Source organism: Sinohyriopsis cumingii, chromosome 6 (genome assembly GCF_028554795.1).
Source record: "Sinohyriopsis cumingii isolate HCF-2022 chromosome 6, ASM2855479v2, whole genome shotgun sequence".
NCBI lineage: Eukaryota > Metazoa > Mollusca > Bivalvia > Unionida > Unionidae > Sinohyriopsis > Sinohyriopsis cumingii.
The window spans coordinates 75938709-75957680 of NC_142966.1; the positions used below are offsets into that span (position 1 = coordinate 75938709).

The 18972-nt window shown below is 35.4% G+C and overlaps 1 protein-coding gene across 1 annotated transcript; it reads left to right on the top strand.

Annotated features, from left to right (window-relative positions):
- Window positions 1-804: 804 nt before the first annotated feature.
- On the top strand, window positions 805-18972 carry LOC149797243 (procathepsin L-like). Its single transcript, XM_089961944.1, has 10 exons — window positions 805-910; window positions 2417-2601; window positions 6314-6456; window positions 8300-8458; window positions 10173-10205; window positions 10756-10944; window positions 12151-12316; window positions 15083-15188; window positions 17604-17717; window positions 18506-18972. Exons 2-9 carry the CDS (start codon window positions 2439-2441, stop codon window positions 17620-17622), a joined length of 978 nt encoding a protein of 325 aa, XP_089818070.1. The 5' UTR covers window positions 805-910; window positions 2417-2438; the 3' UTR covers window positions 17623-17717; window positions 18506-18972.

Here is an 18972-nt window from a genome sequence, read left to right on the forward strand (position 1 = left end):
CAACAAAAATCCCAAGAAGTCTTTCGGTGAAAATGTCATATTATCACAGGTATAATGACTTTCCGTTTAGGAGGAGTAGCTGTAGCAGGATTTTCAAGATGGCTAGGCAGGTGACCACAATGGCTGTCCAATCGGCACCATTTTTATTTAGGACTAAATGGACATCATAAAAGTCCTTATAGGGAAACCCCATATCGCAGTTCCGTCCTTGAGGAGTAATGATAACAATAATTATAAAGATGGCTTCAATTTGTGTCAGAATTCCATGTTTTTTTTGATCATCCATTTAGAAGGAGTAGCGATCACAAGGTTGCCAAGGGGGCCCGTGTGGTGGCCATATTGGATGTCTTAATGCACGCATTTCTTTCAGAACCAGTTTCATTTTGGGATGAAAGTTGAGTTGTGAACTTTTCGTGACAATCCTCGAAGTAGTTTAATACGAGTAGCGATAACAAACGTGTGTTCGAGCACTGACTGACGCCCAAAGAACAAATGATGACGGATAAGAGGGCAATTCAACTTTGCTTGTTGAGAGTTTAAATGTATTGGAATAATTTAAAAAAAGATCGTTTAATACATACTGTGTGACACTCATGTGATGTTCTTAATTTGTTCATCATGTGAGGTGCCTATAAAGTGAAGTCACAAGACCGTATACCGTTATTGTGACAGTAGGTACTGATATGCACTTTTAGTAGCCTAGGGAGTGGGAATCGTGAGCAGGATTCATTGGCTAGGCTGGTCACGTGGTAATAGTGTCATCCACTGTTAAGTAAAAGCTATTTAAATGCTTTCTGTTGTTACTTGATTCAGTCGGAACTTTGCTTTTCATTCTTTTGGGATTCGTCATTTGTTTTTATGCATTGTTCTTATTCTTCAAGCTAGTAATATTGGTTTTCTTTGACCTCAGGTGGATATATTTTATTGGCATTGAGAATTTAGTAGGTCAAAGAACCCATTGGTGTCATGTGTTGCATACTTTTCTTCATCCCCAAAATGTTCATCTTATTTACACAGTAACAACAAGAAACTAGCTGCGTTATATGGAAATAAATTGCACCCAGTCTGCTGTATCAGAATTGAGTAACGTGGGCAACTTGTAATAAGGACGAAAATTTTGGGAAACCTTGTTGGATGTAACACTTATTTATGACATTGGCTTCCGTATTGTAAATTGTCCAGAAACTGATTTGTAGATAAAGCTTTAGTCTGCACTCGGATTTGATGAGAAGTTGCCTTTGACGGTGTATACAGTAGTTGTATAAGCATCATTATGATAGTTGTGAGAGTTAATGATATATATTATTTCATATGCAGCTTTTGCTACAAATATGTGAGTACATGAGGTTCTCTGAGACACAGAAATCTGCATAAAGGTATGCCAGATTTTGATTTTGGATGCATGAAAAATCCAACTGCCAAGTCATACAAGTTATGGGATTGGAACACTTCTCTTGCATTTGACCCATTTATAGAGAGCAAGTATCAGTCATGTAGTGTGTTGACTATCAAACAACGGTCTAGTGATTTTAAAGGATGAAGGTAAAGATGAACAGGTTAGATCTTAGCAGACAAGGAAGTTAAGACACCTGTTAATTGATTGCTGGCACATATTAATTTGAGCAAAAGACATATCCAAAAGACATTAAACACCTAACTTGAGTAAGCTTAACCTATCCGTGGTGTTTGGAACACTTGCATTTTATCATTGACCATATTAAGAAAAATAGTACCAGTTGTCAATGATATACAAATTCCCATGTTAATTGTCATAAATCTTCATGAAAATCAGATATTTTTTCAAACTAAAGTGAAATCTCTTAGTGGATTCCTTCTAGTTGTTGCATCACAAGATAATTATCACTGTTCTCAGTTGCCTAGTTTTTCATTCTATACAGTAGTACAAAATTTGGTACAGTTAATGAGAATTAGCAGTCTGATGACTTCTGTGTTAGTGGTCGAACAATACACTCATAATTTTCTGAATAATTGCAAGGGAAATAAATGCATTATCATTGGGTCTCGTATTTTCAGAGCTGGGACTCTTTATTTGTTTCAAGGAGGGAGTCATGAACTTTAGATTTTATACTCTGTTGAGAACCCTGGTACTGCAAATAGACTTTATGCATTCCACTGTATACAAAATTTATTTTAGTTTCTGATGCAACAATCGGGCATTTTTTGAAATGTCACTTTTGGATACAGTTTGACATGAAAATTTGGACAAGTGTTTGAACAATGACTGCTAAATTAATTGTTAATTTTGTTCTGTGTGGTACCGAGTACATGGAAAGTCAGCATAACTTGTTGTTTTTTGTCAAGATGGTAAAAATCTTTTGGTAAAAGGTATAGTTCATTTGCTATTCTCATGTACAGAAGGCATAAAACTTAAAATATTATTTTTTTGTATTTTCAGAGTCTTGGAATTGAAAACCATAATGATGTATGCAAGTATTCTGACATTTGTTGTGGCAGCATATTTGGTGGCAGCAGCACCAGGAGATCTCAGTTATGTACATTTGTTTTTAGAAACTGAGCCAGCCAATGAAATCCATGTACAGATAATTGTAGAGTCATGGGAGCTGTTCAAGACAAAATACAGTAAGTCAAATTTGCTTTAAGTTTTGGCTAGGGAATATTTGATAACCTTTGTCTGTCCATTGCTGTAACATCAGTAGCCCAATGCCTGGTCCCCCTCTAATTTCATATTGGGACCCTCCTGTATTCTAAGTGTGGTGCCTGTCAGGCTTGTCAGTGTATAAAAAGTTATTTGACTTTGAAAACTTTGATCACACTGAAATCCAGAATGTATTTTCAAGATGTTGATATACCTGTCCTAACCTTGTGCAATCTTATTGAAATTAGATCTTCATTGTCCTACATGAAGTGGAGATACGATTTTAATCAGATTGTAACATGGCGTATCAAGATATAAAATTAATTTTGAATTCTCAAACCTCCTGACAGGATCATGTTTAAAAAACAGTTTTCAGTAATATTTGAATATAGAAAGAAAAATAAACCCCACCTCTTGAGTGTATGCCTATTACATTAGTATGCATAAATGGTAAATAGTCGTGATTGGAGCTGATGTAAAACTATCATTTGGGCAGTTTAAATAGCAACAATGAAAAGGCATAGAGGTCAGATATAAAGCACAAGTTTACATATTACTGAACTGGCTGACAATAGCTGGTGAGATGTGTTTGGAGACTCTAGTGGATGATCGCATTTGGTTAATTTGCATAGGCAAGATCTCATAGTGGAATAGGAGCACCACGCTGAATTGAACGGTCATATTTGTTCTCTTTATTATTATCTTGTTAAAATACTAACCATTCATTGACCTATGTTTCTCATGTTGATTATAGCCCTGACAATGACTGCAAAACAATAATAAGCACACGCTTGTTTGCAAAGTTTATATGTGTTGATAAAGTATTGACACCTGTACTGTACAGATGCATTTGTGACTGCTGTATTACCTGTAAAGCCTCATTAAAGTTGAAAATATTATCCCCGACTTACCCAGTCAATAGATCAGGCCCAAATGTGATGTGTATTCTTTTTTCTAAAAAGATGAGAATACTTTATTCTCAGACTGCATCACAGTTTTGACAAGAGTGACTTGGAGGATCCATTGAAATTTGATCTCTAGTATTAGTCCATATCTATTGAATGTAGTGAGGAGACCAATGACACTTGCATTACCTTAGAACCCTACGAAATTTATATTTGAAGTGTAGTAATTGCTACAATGTGTGACAAATAATATTCAAAAAGTGGAAATTTTGGGGATACTTTACCTGAAGTCAGTGGTTGTGGAATCTGAGTCAGCACTTGTGTATTTCGTAAATGTCACCTGCCCTGCGCCTTTGTCAATTTGTTTTTCTTTGATCACTGTCTGCCTGTAACTTGACTCTCTTGCATAGATGCTAGGAGGTTGTCAAGCTAAAATTCACCAGACATGGTGCATATTATGTTAATATGTGAAAACAAGTTGTAACTTACAGAGGACAGGGACCACAGTGTGTGGCCGTGTCAAACAATAAATACATTATCAAGAAAGGTCAGTTAACTGAAGAAAATGTTCGGTTGACATCCTTCAGGTTATATGTAAAGAGTTGGGATCGCATTCAATGCATGTGTTTAACTGATAGTTTGTAGTGTAATTTAATGCATACCTGTACATTACGTTACAGTGTAAAACAGTGATTACATGTTTAACATGTGTGTGTGTGATTTGGGATTTTATCATAGCTTTAACAATTTTTCAATCATATCGCTATGATATTTGCAGTGTGGCAGTTTATTGTGTCCATTCTCAGAGGGAGAATATAATTGACTAACCATCATGTATCAGTGACAGATCAGTGAGGGAAACAATTTTCTGTGAGTGATTTAATTGTACCATTGTCACACAATGTCTCATGATAAAATTGGGAAGTAATCACTTAATCACTTAACCGACTCCAAGTGAGAGAGTTGGTGAGAGGAAATATCCTTTAATTGATTTGCTTTTGAAGGGTCTGTAATCTATACCACCAATGCTCGCTACATGTAGTGTAGGGTAAATCTGCATACTACACAAAAAGGCCACTGCACGTGTAGACATTGAAACAGCTGAACCCATCCAGTTGGAATGACAAGAATGCACAGCTCTAAGACATCATGTTCTTTTCACTTTACCATTTTGACTTGCAATTAAGACATTATTTGGCGATTCCATTCACTGTGGTGAAATTCATTCACATATATTTATGGCAGTGCAGACCGTACCAAAATCATGAAAATGTTTTTAAATTAATAGAGAGATCACAACCAGTGATAGTCCGAACTTCATATTGGATATGGATCACAAAGGCGTAACAAATCATTGGTTGCTCATGTATAGGTTGTTGGTTTTGTTTACCAACAGAAAGTTGAATTGCTTTGTCAGTATTCTGAAATGTACTGTCAGACGTTTTATCCGTTTTTGTATACAAATTTTGTCCATTAGTTACATACATGTATATCTAACTCCATCAAAAGTGAACTTGAGCATCAGAAAAATTGCATGCTATAATGTTTATTAGCATTAACCAGTTTTACTTTTTCAGTGCTTGACATGTCAGCATTGTTAGGCAATCTTCAGAATTGAAATATTAAAATTATGTTTGTTATAATTCTACACATTCACAAACTGAAGACTGAAAAAGATCCTAAGTTTGAAGTTTGCTGGCACAAGATCCTGTTATTGTTGTTCTTCATATTTTCATGGGTTTCTCCAGAAGATTTATTATGGTTAGTTTGTTGTAAATAAGGATTGCGCCAATATGACTTCAAATATTGACACCATGATGGCCATTTTGTAAAGCCTCTTGCTTGATCTCCTCCAGCATGGAAAGTTGTATTGACATGGGGTTTCACCAAAAGACTCCTTGCGATGTCTGGTTACTTTGAAAGGAAATGTTGCCATTCTGACTTCAAATATAGTCACTGTCATCCATCTTGAAAATCTTGTTAGTCCCACTTATCCTAAACAGAAAGTTCTATTGACATGGGGTCTTCATCAGAAGTCTTCTTATGGTGTTTACATGGTTCTAAATGAAAATAGCGCTGATCTGACCTACTTGGCAGCCATCTTGCTCATATTGTCAAAGTGTTTACAACAAAGCATTCGTTAGGTATCCGGTTTGTCCTAAATACAGATGGCACTAGCTTGGCATCCAATATAGCCACCATAGCATCCATCTTGAAAATATTGTTTTGCCATTCCTACTGAATGAAAAGTCATAACAACATGAAGTTTTCACCAGAAGACTTATTATGATGTCTATGTTGTCCAAAATGAAAATGGTGCCAGTCTTACATCGATATATGACTGATACAATGGCCATCTTGAAAATCCTATTACTACCTTTTGAACTGCCCAAATGAAAAGGGTGCCAGACTTGTATCTAGTATGACTAATACAACAGCCATCTTGAAAATCCTATCACTAGTCCTTTTGAATGGCTATCACTACTCCTTTTGAATGGCTTTCATTATTTCTTTTGAATGGCCTAAATGAAAAGGGTGCCAGACTTGTATCTAGTATGACTAATACAACAGCCATCATTGTATTGAGAGGTGAATATGAAGGGGGCATTGTATTGAGCAAGTAAAAACAACAGAATACATGGAGGGGTGTTAATCGCTAAAATTAGAAATTCAGGGTGATTTTAAAATATTTCTTACTTGGACAGAGCCTATTTATAGCCTATGGGTACTAGGAAATCTCTCCTTTTCTTAGATCTGTAGATTTTAGTATTGGTTTATTCTACCTTTTTAGACAAACAGTATGAGAGCATAGAAGAGGAAGCCTACAGGCGCTCTGTTTTTACTGAGAACATGAAGAAAATTGAGATCCACAACCAGAAATACAAGAAAGGAGAGAAAAGTTACTGGATGGGAGTGAACAATTTTTCAGATCTGGTAAAGTATTTTCTGATGATGCAGTATAATGTAAAATTTGTTAGAGAATTTGTTTTACCTAGAAAAGTTAACCTGCAGCTTGGCATTACATCCTGTATTCCAACAAAATATCTGTTTTATGGATTATTTGTAGGCCCTATTTGCAAACTTATTTAGTGAAGCTCACTGTGTGGTTTAAATAAGATTTGTATGCAAGGAAGTTGAAAATTGTAATTAATTGATCAGGGCTTTTTAGGACGGAATTTGTTGACATTCAAGAGGCTGTCAATAAACCTTAACTTCTGTCAGAGTAAAACACGTGCTTCCTGTGTTAGTTGATTGTTTAAGAAACATAATTGACTTCAGGAATATTCCTTTCCATCAATTTTTTTATAGAAGTTATATGCTTTGATTTGGTTATTGTAAAATCAGCTTATAAGATGTTTCTGTGAGTGAATGAAAATTATTTGTTATGCTTGTTTTGCTATGATCGGTCTATTCAGTAAGCTTGGAATCAGTCTAAAATCAGCTGTGGTGATTTGTTTATCTTTATGGGGTTTTTAATGGATGCTATGGGGGAACTTTCTTGTGCAAAAAGCGAAAAAGAAAGGTCACTGTCTTGTAAGGGAACATCCATAGATGAACCATTTTGGAGAATTTTACCAACTTGAAAGGCAGTATGTACCATACCTATTGAGCTGATAGTGGAAATGACTGTAATATAGCACACACTATCAGTAGGCCCCCATCAAACAACCCACCCACCCCCAACATCTTTTTAGGCTGATCACATGAATGTCATGTTTCAACCAGCATTATAGGTTGCTCACCAGCAGTTTGCTCAATCCTGGTATGAAGATAATGGCTAAGTAGCGGGGCAATTATCCTCGATTATCTTAAATACTTATCCAGGAAGTTGTAAGAAAATGTATCATTGAGTGATGCAGCCTGGAATCAGGTACAGAATGCTTATTTAACAGAACGTCTTTTAGAGGTTAGCTGAAAACAAAATAGCATAAAAGCATATTGGAGGATTCAAAAGCAACGTGGCCGAAATAGCAAATCCGGACTGTGATAGTAAATAGGACTGGATAGAATACTAGACCAAATGTTGACTAAGCGGAGGAAAATTAATAACCTTCAACTACACCATATGACCACTGCAGTGGCCTCGTGGTTAGAGCCTCCGCCTCAGATGTGGGAGGTCGTGGGTTTGAACCCTGGCCGAGTCATACAAAAGACTTATTAGAATGGTCCTTACAGCTGTCTCGCTAGGCACTCAGCATTAAGAGGTTAGTGTTAGGACTGGTTGGCCTGGTGTCAGGATAATGTGACTGGGTGTAACATCATGCTACATGTCTGCAGCATGATGCCCCAGTGCTAAACATCACTATAAATGGCCACACTGCAGACATTGTAGTGATATGACTGATTTATTTTTTTAAAGCTACAATAAAAATAAAAATCATACACACACTATACAATATAGGTCACTGAATGTTTTTGTACTTGCTTCTCAGCAATACCTTTTTCAGATATAATGAATTGAATTGAAAAGTTTCAGCTACCCAAGTTTCTTCTGGATACCTATGCATACTTCTTAAAATTGTCCTGTCTATATAGAATGTAAAATAAAATTGGTGATCAGATTTTATTTGGATTTTGGACAGTTCACAGAAAACATCTTATTGGAAATTCAGTTATTAAGGTACAATATCCTATCTTAAAAACTGCAGGACAAGGATGCCTCGCTAACTAATAGATTTTAGAAACAAACTTTGAAGGGTTAGATGCTGGCAATCTCACAACTCAGAGCTATGCTATACGTTCATATAATGTTTATGAATGGTATTCTCTTTTTCAGAAAGCAGAAGAGTTCAAAGCACTGCATAGTGGATGTGTAAAGATGAAAGTCAATCTAACAGATACTACCTGCAGTACATTCCTACCCCCACATAATGTGATGCTGCCTGATAAAGTCGACTGGAGAGAGAAGGGATATGTAACACCTGTTAAGGACCAGGTATGCTGGGACTGTTGTTGTTATTCTTGGTTTACTGTGTGAAAACATTTGCTGGAGTGCAGAACAGAACAAAAATTTAATTCACTCATGATGACATCCAAGGACATGTAATTGCTGCATGTTCAAGGGTTCAGAGATTGGATTACATGACCACTGGCATATTTTTGGACATGATAAAGTTTTAGAACCACTTACCTGCCAAGAAAAATGCGTTTTACATGGGTCAGGCATCGTGAAAGTACATATTAACGAGTTATAACCATCTTGTTAATTTAAGAATAGCAAGTCTTTTGTTGTCGCACGTGTAGGACACATAGCAGAGATTAGCATCGCTGTTACTAAAAGTGTTGTTTGAATAATCATCATCATTAACTTTTAACTCTAAAGATAGAGTGAATTTAAGAACAAAGTGAGGATTAAATAAACTGTAATTTTCTCGCAGAAATGTGGAGGGGAAACGGACATCTGAAGGTCCACCACTTTGATCAGTTTTACGCCTAATTATTTTGAAAAAGTTATAAATATGCTTAGTATCATTTTTACACAGGTCTGACTTGTTGGTTTTGAAACCCTGACTTTAAAAGTTAAGAGATTAATTATTTAAAGAGAGATTTTAATTTAGCATGAGTCTAAATTGAGATGTCATTGAAGAAAGTAGCTCTGTATTGTGGTCTATTTGGTGGGTTGACTTTGGTAACTCCCCAGCACAGTGAATGACATGATAAAGTATTTTGCTTGTGCCAAGTGACTGTAAGTAGGCTAATTAGTCAACATTACTAGGAAAAAGTAAACTAATGGATACTGTTTTGTACACCATGTTTAATATGGATAGATAATTAAACTTCATTTCCTCAACCTGTCGCATTCTCACCCTTTCTAGCTAAACCAGAACATTAAGAAATGCTGCCTCTAAGGAGTGTTACTCTCTTCTTGTGATGGAATTTAAGACATTCTTATTTGACTAGTGTTAGAACTAAGGTTAGGATTAGAGTTCTTGCAGTTATGAAACATGCAGAGTAAAGTCCTCGTATAAATTTTGTGGCATGTACAAGATTCTCACAATAAAATGTTTTAAAAACAATTTTGTGAAATCCTAGAATGTGAGTTGGACACTAGTTGAATATATTTATAAAAACAATTTCTTCCCAGTTAAGCTTGCACACTTCATACTTTGTTTCCTTATAGATTATCTATTAAATGTAAAAGTCAAGCAGTATACATTATTATTTCGTACCCATTTAACCGTAACATGGTTGATCTGGTATTTTTATTCAGATAATTAGTCTGCTTCTGTATCACATACCCAGATTGGAGCTTAATTGGTGTCTCTTTGACAACTTCATGTTAATATGTTTAGATACAGTGAATCAGACTTTCACAAATCCCAAATTGTTTAAAGCTATGAATATTCCAAAAGTGTAAAATATGAGTTATGTAATACATACAAAACCATGTTTATATTTTGTCACCATTGGTGGTGCGTAGGAGAACACGCTTGATTTGGCTTTTGAATGCATTTCAGCATGGCAGCCTTGACATCTTTCTGCCATATCGGACACTTTCTGTTTACCAACTTGTAAATAAAAATGTGTGCAGTTTTATATATATTTCACATTGAAAAGAAGCCAATCATGCCCAGGTCTGATAAATTACAGTTTGAGATAAATCTGGGTTTTCAGCCTGTTCTTAATATTTACTATCTTTCCCTTTTCAGGGTCAGTGTGGCTCATGCTGGTCATTCAGCACAGTAAGTATTTTTACAGTACATGTTTGCAGTTCTGGATTCTTACATCAGAAACGTGATAGTTTCCATTTCCTGAAGTTGTTTCACTGTTACTATGCACAAAAATTGATTAAATTTCCAGTTTTTTAGACTCCTCAGGTGACGATTATTTTGTCCAAAAATCCGTTATTCAGAATATCAGTTATAATGAATGAGGATTTTTTTGGTCCATATGGACAATCAGTTTAAACAAATGACATGTAAATGATTGGTGATTTACAGCATAGGCAGTTTTGCAGTGTTTTTGACTCGTATCAGTCAGCCATTTGAGTTATTTTCCCAGCCAACCTGCCATATATTATGGGGTAGTAAGTCAAGTCTAGACTTTGAGCCACTGAGGATATGAAATGAGAACAAGGGCAAACAAGTTTCAAAGACTTTGACATTAAAAAGAATATTAAAAAAGAATATTATATGTGGGAGAGGGGATTTAATGATATTCTTTTCTTGACAAATGTCTGAATTATGGGACAAAACTAAAGGGTTTAAATTGCTTTGCTCTTCTCTTTCTCAGACAGGTTCACTGGAGGGTCAGAACTTCCACAAGACCGGTAAGCTGATCAGTCTTAGTGAACAGCAGCTGGTCGATTGCTCTGGTGACTTCGGAACCCAGGGCTGTAGTGGCGGTTGGATGGACCAGGCCTTTGAGTACATCAAGAAGTATGATATAGAGACAGGGGAGGCATACCCATACAAAGCCAAGGTATAAATATATATTTAATTGTCTTGCCTTCACTAGGAAATGGCTGAACATATGTATCACAACATATGATCAGCTATCATGCAGCATAACATTCTGTGTAAAAGGTTTATTATAGGTATCTCCAGGAAGATTATGTGGTAGTACATGTTGCAGATGAGACAGCGATTTGTGTATTGCATATGAATCCATATTTTTCCTGAGTCCAAGCAATATCTCTCTTAATTCCACTCAAGAACACTTTTCACCAGCAAGAGTACAAAATGGTAAAAACTCTGTGAACACTGTGTCATGTGGTACCTGTCTGAAATTGTGTTAGGGCTGTTCCAATAAAACATACTTTGGACACAGGGAAGGCACTTATATTGTGGAGTAGTCTTCCAATGATGCAATGTCAAATTTCTTTTGGATTGTCATATTGAACTGATTGATTAATCTGAGTACCCTGTTTGAGCCTTCTCTGGATACCATGTGTGATCAAATGGAACAGCACTTTATCTTTTTATTATACACACCCAGTGTGAACAGCAGGTCAAGGTCCAGTACTCCATTGTAAATATGAATAGAGTGTTCAACAGTCATCATAATCCATGTTTATATTGTACAACAATATCAGAGCTCATAGTAGTATACACGTATACAAAAGCAATTGAACATGTATGGTGTTTAGTGCTTACTTTATTTTGGAAATCATTAATAACATGTACAACAATGACCCTGATCAGCTGTTACATAATGCAACAGCAGATCTGGATCTACCCTGCTAATGTTGGGATATATGTTTCGCAACTAATCTGTTTTGTTTTTAGAATTGCATAATTTTTTTTGCAAAACTGCTTAATTTGGCAGACATCTTGATATGGTGGCCATCTTGAAAATCTTGTTATTGCTTCTTCTTAATAGTTTACCCGGTGAATATAGGTTCTCACTACAAGACTTCTAATGATGTCTGCATTGACTTAACTGAAAACGGTGCAGATTTTACATCCAGCTTGGAAATCTTGTTATTGCTGAAGAATTTTTGGCCATGAAAACAAAGAAACAGTCCTATCTTTGTTTTCCTGGAAATTATTTTTTGCCAGTAAAGTGCTAATCCTTAGAGGGAATTTCACACAGACAAGTTTGAAATGTAACTCATCACACCAGTGAAGATTTGAAATGAAAATCTTTGATATCTTTACCATCAATGTTTCTTTATATTTTTAACAGGATCAAAAATGCAAGTATAGTTCCTCCAAGGTAGCCGCAAAGGACACTGGCTGTGTGGATATCGAGAGTGGCAGTGAATCAGCCTTGCAGCAAGCTGTTGCTAATATTGGTCCAATTTCCGTAGCTATTGATGCCAGTCACAGTTCATTCCAGTCATATTCAGGAGGTAATGACAAAACCTCCCATTTTTTCTTCACCTTAGGAAGCTATTTGGATCATCTATTACCCAGCCTCTGTAAGGAAAGTAGTTTACAGTGTCTTCTTTAGTTTTCCAAGATAAAAGGTCCCTTAAGTTCCCCTTTTTCAAGTTTAAAGAACAAAATAAGTATAGTAGCAGTGTCCTATTTTGCCTTAGCTTTAGACCTAAAGAGCTGATGGGATGGTATATTGTCCATCATCTGTCCATTAGCCCAAGTTTATTATCACTACTTCTCCAAACTACTTGAAGGTTTGCCATGAAGGTTTTCACGCATTCATGCCATGGTCTAGTTGGTTCTGGATGAAAATGATACTGCTTGCAAATCTCACATTGCGGCCTTAATGGCCATCTTGAAAATCTTGTTGTCACTACTCCTACTTTGATGGTCATATCAACATGGGGTTTTGCTGAAAGTCTTCTTATGATATTTACTTGGTTCTAACTGAGATTGGTGCTTAATGTATGTGTAACATGGCTACAACAATCGCCAGCTTGAAATTCTTATCTTCCGAATGAATGGTCATCTCATCATGTGGCTTTCACTAACAGACATTATTTTCTTGATCTTAAATTAAAAAGGCTCTGATCTGACATCCTATATGTGGCTGTCTGAAAATCTTGTAAGTACTCTTCTTCAAGGGAAAGTTGGTATGGCCTGGGATTTTTATCAAAGAGCTCTCATGGTGTCGGCTTGGTCCTAAATGAAATTGACTAACCCTTAATATGGACACCATGTTAGCTATCCTAAGCATATTGTTGATCTCTACTCTCAAATGGATGGCTATATCAGTGTGCAGTTTTCAGTAGTAGTCTTCTTCTGATGCCTGGTTGGTCCTAACTGAAAATGGTTCCAGTTTTATGTCTAATATCGCTACTCCCGATGAATGGATGAACATTGTGACGTGGGGTTTTGACCAATGCCCTGGATTTTCTTGATGGATCAGAATGATACTTCGAGAATTTTATGGTCCTCCTCATAAGATGTGTACAAGAAAAAAATCACATTGCAGCTGAATACGTTGTCTGACAGAATCTTATGATTTCAACTGGTCTCAGTTTCTGATTGATCACTGAAACTTTTTACATATTGTTATCATATAAAGATGCACATCTAGACAGATTATTGTTTTAATTATTTTTCCCCAGTTATTACTCTTTTCGACTTGGAGTTGTCTTTAGTATATGACAGAATCTTGTCTGGTTTTAGTGGCTCATCATGAAACTTTGTACATGTGTTGGCAGTCATATGAAGATGTCTGCCATCAAGAAACCGCTATGCTTCCTCGATGTGTTGTTGCATATATTACCATATTCGACCTGCAGCTGAATAATATATTAGAATCTTCTGAATGAAACTTGATTGCAGTTTTTCGTTCTACTGGTCATGGACTTGAAGAGCTTATGGGATGGCCTGTTGTTTGTCAACGTGTCCAGTAGAACAAGTTTATTAGTCCTATTCCTAAACTTTTTGGAGGATTGCCATGAAACTTGACACGTATTGATGTCTAGAAGGTCCTAAATGAACAAAGTGCTGCTCAGACATTCAGTATGTTCACTGCAGCTACCATCTTGAAAATCGTACCACTGCTCCTTCTGAGTAGATGGTTGTGTGAATGGGGGTTTCACTAAAACATGTGTTATAATGTCTGGTTGATACTATATGAACATGGTGCTGGTCTGATGTCCACTATAGTTATATGGCATCCGTCATGAAAACTGAAAATGTTCCTGAGTGGAAAGTCATATATATATATATATATATATATATATATATATATATATATATATATATATATATATATATATATATATATATATATATATATATATATATATATATATATATATATATATATATATATATATATATATATTTATATATATATATATATATATAGAGAGAGAGAGAGAGAGAGAGAGAGAGAGAGTGGGTTTTCACCAGTCTAAATCTTATGGTGTGGAGATTGTCCTAAATTCAAATGGTTTTGCTGTCATGTTAAAAATGTTAAAGAATGGATTGTCATATCAACACAAGGTTTTCAATAAAAGACTTATTATGATGTTTGGGTTGGTCCTAAATGAACATTGTGCTGATCTGACATCATTATGGGTGGCACGACAGCCTTCTTGATAATAATGTTATCTCTACTTCTCCCAAATGGACCATTCCAGTTGCCAAAGTGGTTAGAGTGTCCGTCTCAGATGCAAGAGGGTGTGGGCTTGCTTGTTTGGTGCTCAGCATTAAGATTGTTGTGTTAGTACTGGTGGGCATGATGTCAGGATAATGTGATTGGGTGGAACATAATTCTACATGCCAGCAGCATGATACCCCAGTGCTAGACATCACTATAAACTGCCACATGGCAGGCATAGTAGTGATATGACTGGAAAATTGGTAAAGGTACATTAAAAATCCAAATAACACACATACACACATTCTCTCTCTCTCTTCCAAATGGAAAGTTATATTGGTGTGGGGCTTTCACCAGAAGACATATTATGATATCAGGTTGGTCCTTAATGTGGCTGCCACAATGAACGTATTGATAATGTGGTCCCTAATTCTTATGAATGGTTTTGTCATATCAAGAAGGATTTTTACCAAATGGACATTAACTCATAAAATTATTTCTGCTGTAACAATCCAGATTGGAAATAAAAAAATTCCAGGTTGATCCGATTCCTTCTGTCTTAAACAAGGAAAAGCACATAGATGTTTTATTTACATTTCAGGAGTGTATGAGGAGGAGGAATGCAGCAGTACAGAGTTGGACCATGGTGTCCTAGCAGTGGGATATGGCACAGAGGATGGTAAAGATTACTGGCTTGTGAAAAATAGGTATGAATATGATGTACATTGTTGTATATGTTATCCAAATGTTTATTATCAGTTATCCAAATGTTTGGTACATCCAATGCCAGCACCAGATCCAACAAATGTTTCGTACATTCAATACCAACACGATATCCACTGATGTTTGCTACATACAATACCAGTACCACATTCCAGAAATATTTGGTACAACCAATACCTGCACCATATTCCACAATATTTCGTACATCCAATACCAGCACCACATCCCAAATGAGTTTGGTCTATCCAAAACTAGCACCATATCCCACAAATGTTTGGTATAATACCGCAAACATTTCTGTATTACTCAAACTTTCCTAGAAGAGACATGCACACAAGTAAATACATACCTTGTTTTGAGCTAGTGTAAACAAGATTTATGACATAGGAATATACACTTTATTAAACCAGTTCTTACAGCTGTCTTCCAAGAAAACAAAAATGTAGTTTTGTATTATTAATATTTTAACACTTTCCAGATCATTTTAACTGTTAAATGTCGGTTTCATTGAAAACAAATTTATACCAGTTTGAATAGGTTCATCTAAGAATATTGACACATGGTCCCAAGTGTAGGCAGATGGTCAGTAATTCAGAGGTGGTTGGAATAGGGACTGTCATGATGCTTTTCAACATTAGTTCTGAAATCATTAAGAAGTACATGTGGGGAAAAAGACATTTATCTAGTCTGCTTAGGCTCGGTTACAGCTGTGCATTTTAAGGCATTTTTACAGTACTTAAAATATTAGATTGGAATCGCTAACGTCTTTATCTGAAATGCAGAGAAGGCAACAATTTCAGATTTTGCAAAATTATTATAAAGTTTTTGTGAAAATTCTTCATTTTTCCAAAATCCTTACAAATAAAAATTCCGTGGGATTTTTTTAGCAGCAGTTTTATATGTAGCATCAGTGTGATACATGTATCTCATGTATAAAAATCAGAATATTCATTGCAAAAAAACGAATGTTAGTATGTAAAAATGGTGGCAGGATGAAAAGAAAAGGAAGGGTCATATATCTTGCGGGGAAAACTAACGTGTATTTTGTATTGTTTTGGTCAAATTCGGGGTTTGGGAATTAAAATACCAATACACTACGTTGATTGGACTTTATTCATACCCATCCCACCCTCCAACAACGTTTTGGGGGAGTATACATAAATCGGTGGCTTTTCCATTTGTCTGTCATGCTTTTAATTAATCATTTTTTCTTGAATCATTAAAATATCTTTTTGAGACTTTGCATGCTTTTCTATCATGACCGGACGTTGTAAAAATGTTATTCCCATTTTTATTACAAACTGGGTCAGTCACTCCATCATACCCTTGTTCAGCTATATCTTGTGAACCATTTGAGATATATTCATAAAACATGGTATGTATTTGCATCATGAAAAATAGTCTCAGACAAGAGTTGTCTCCTCATTTCTGAAAATTGTATATTCATATTTTGCATATCGTCATGATTTTGTAATGTCACAAGAAATTGTCAGAAATTATTTATTCACCTAAGCTTTCATTCAAATATTTGAAGAAAAAAAACAGACTTGTACAGTAACGTAACCACTGTCATTTTTCTCATTTTGTTCCCTGTTTTTCAGATAAATGTGAAGCACACTAGTATCATAACTTGTCTCTCTTTCCTTTCTGCTGCGTAACTATAATGTTTTAAAACTAAGAGATCAGTCTTGGTATATTTAGAAGGGTTAGTTTATCTTCGGGGTCAAGGAAACAGCTCAGTATGCTTCTCCATAACTTTACAGCAGTTTCGATATATGGATAAAACTTGGTATACATGTGCATCATTTCTATGTGTCACATAGCATATTTGGGTGCTGTCTTAAAGGTCACAGGTCAGTAATTTATGACTAGAAGATATATCGTGTACCACATTGTCCATCATGTTTTCGGGGTTAAGGTCACATTGTTCAAGTCAAATGTGCACTTGTGCTTTCCAATTTAACAACTTTTTAAAGATAAATGGTCAAAGCAAGGTTTATTGTCACCAGGAGATGTTTGAGGTCTTCATGGTCAATGGTCAAGGCCACACCCCAATTAAGGTTTCTTTTGTTTCTCCTTTATATGATTAAAGTTGTTTGAGGTACAGGGATTAACCACAGTGTGCTTATGCATTTCATTTGGTTGGCATGTCCTTCATCACATTAAAAGTTTATCTTCAAGGTCAGATAAAAAAATTGTTTATTAAACCCAACCTTTTCTGCACTTTTTCTCCTATGATCTTTAAAATACAACAATTAAAACATGGTTTCTTTTAATGTCTGCACTGTAACTCTATAGCACTTTCTTCAAGATCATAGATTTCATGATTGTGAATTTTCATGACTTTATTATAATAAGCAGGGGAAGCAAATTCATCAATTTTTGTATTTTCTTTACAGCTGGGGTGAAAGCTGGTGAGACAAAGGCTACATCAAGATCGCCAGAAATAAGGGAAATATGTGTGATATAGCAACATCATCCAGCTATCCATTAGTGTAGACGAAAGATGAGAGGTGAGCGTTAATTCATATTGGGAGTTCACTACATGGTGGTTTTGAATGTAGCAATCACACCATAGATCCCATTAAAAACTTTAAGATAAACAAATGTCTGCTCTCCAGTATTTACAAGCTTACAAATACATGTATCTTTTATTTTAAAAAGTTTATCATCAACAAATTATTTTTTACCTGTTAGTTGGCAATCTGTAAATGACTGATGCAAGCTTTTTTGGGATTACAGTACTTACATGCTGAACATTACAAACTGTTTAGATGCTAGTTGACATTCCTGATGCTGAAGCTAAATAGGTGCTGTGCTGATGCTTTTAAATTTTGGTACGATTTATATGTTTTGAAGTGATTGTTCCAGCAATCATGTCATCTTTGTACTTTCACTCAGATTGGAAATTGTCACAAACTAGGTCCAGTTTGGTAAATAAAACTTGGATTAATAACAAACAAACCTTGAAGATTTATGTGGTTAAATTTGTTGTTTTACTTATTCACTATTTTTAACACAAACTGACCAACGAACCAGCTTGAGATACTTGGATGCTTTCATATCATTCATACATGTTAAGATGACAATTTGTGCAATTGCCAGCATGGCATTGATAAGCTAGATTTTCAAAAGTTGGAGGTAAAATATTTAATAAGCGCAAACTTTTGGGAACTTAATTTACATGTTCACTATTTTAGAAGTTAATATCTATCAGATGGAGTAAACATTCTCATGGACTTTCCCATTAAGAATTACTGAAGGATTTTTATTAAGACATCTCTGTTTTGATATTTTTCAGATGAGAACAGTGTCATGTATATCACTTGAAGATTTAAACTATGGCCTCATTCCAAGATCTCCTACAGAAAGCTAAGTTGAAGTTCCCTATGTTCAAGTGTAGATCCTGTATTTGTTTGGTGAATTTTTTGGATGAAAAACTGTTGAAGCTGCTAAGACCTTTTGAAAAATAAATGACCTTCATATTCAGACAACGAAGAACATCATTAAGAATGAGAATTATTGTAATAAAGATCTTTTTATAATTTCATTTATAATGAATAGATCTTACAATTAGGACCATTCTCGATGTGAATACTACAAATCTTTACTGTTTAGTTTTGGGTGGTGTTAATATATTAAAAAATTTCACCATTCTCAGAATATTACAAATTGGTTTATTTCATCGATAAAATGATAATATGGCACCATTTTTAGAAATTTCTGCATTTCTACACGAGAGTTGTGTTTATATCTTAAACTTTGTGA

Bases quoted from the DNA above. Each gene is read 5' to 3' on its own strand.
- LOC149797243 (XM_089961944.1), top strand. From the start codon at position 2,439: ATGATGTATGCAAGTATTCTGACATTTGTTGTGGCAGCATATTTGGTG. The intron at 6,457-8,299 runs GTAAAGTATTTT...TCTCTTTTTCAG, and splicing joins TGAACAATTTTTCAGATCTG to AAAGCAGAAGAGTTCAAAGC. The intron at 10,945-12,150 runs GTATAAATATAT...TATTTTTAACAG, and splicing joins CATACCCATACAAAGCCAAG to GATCAAAAATGCAAGTATAG.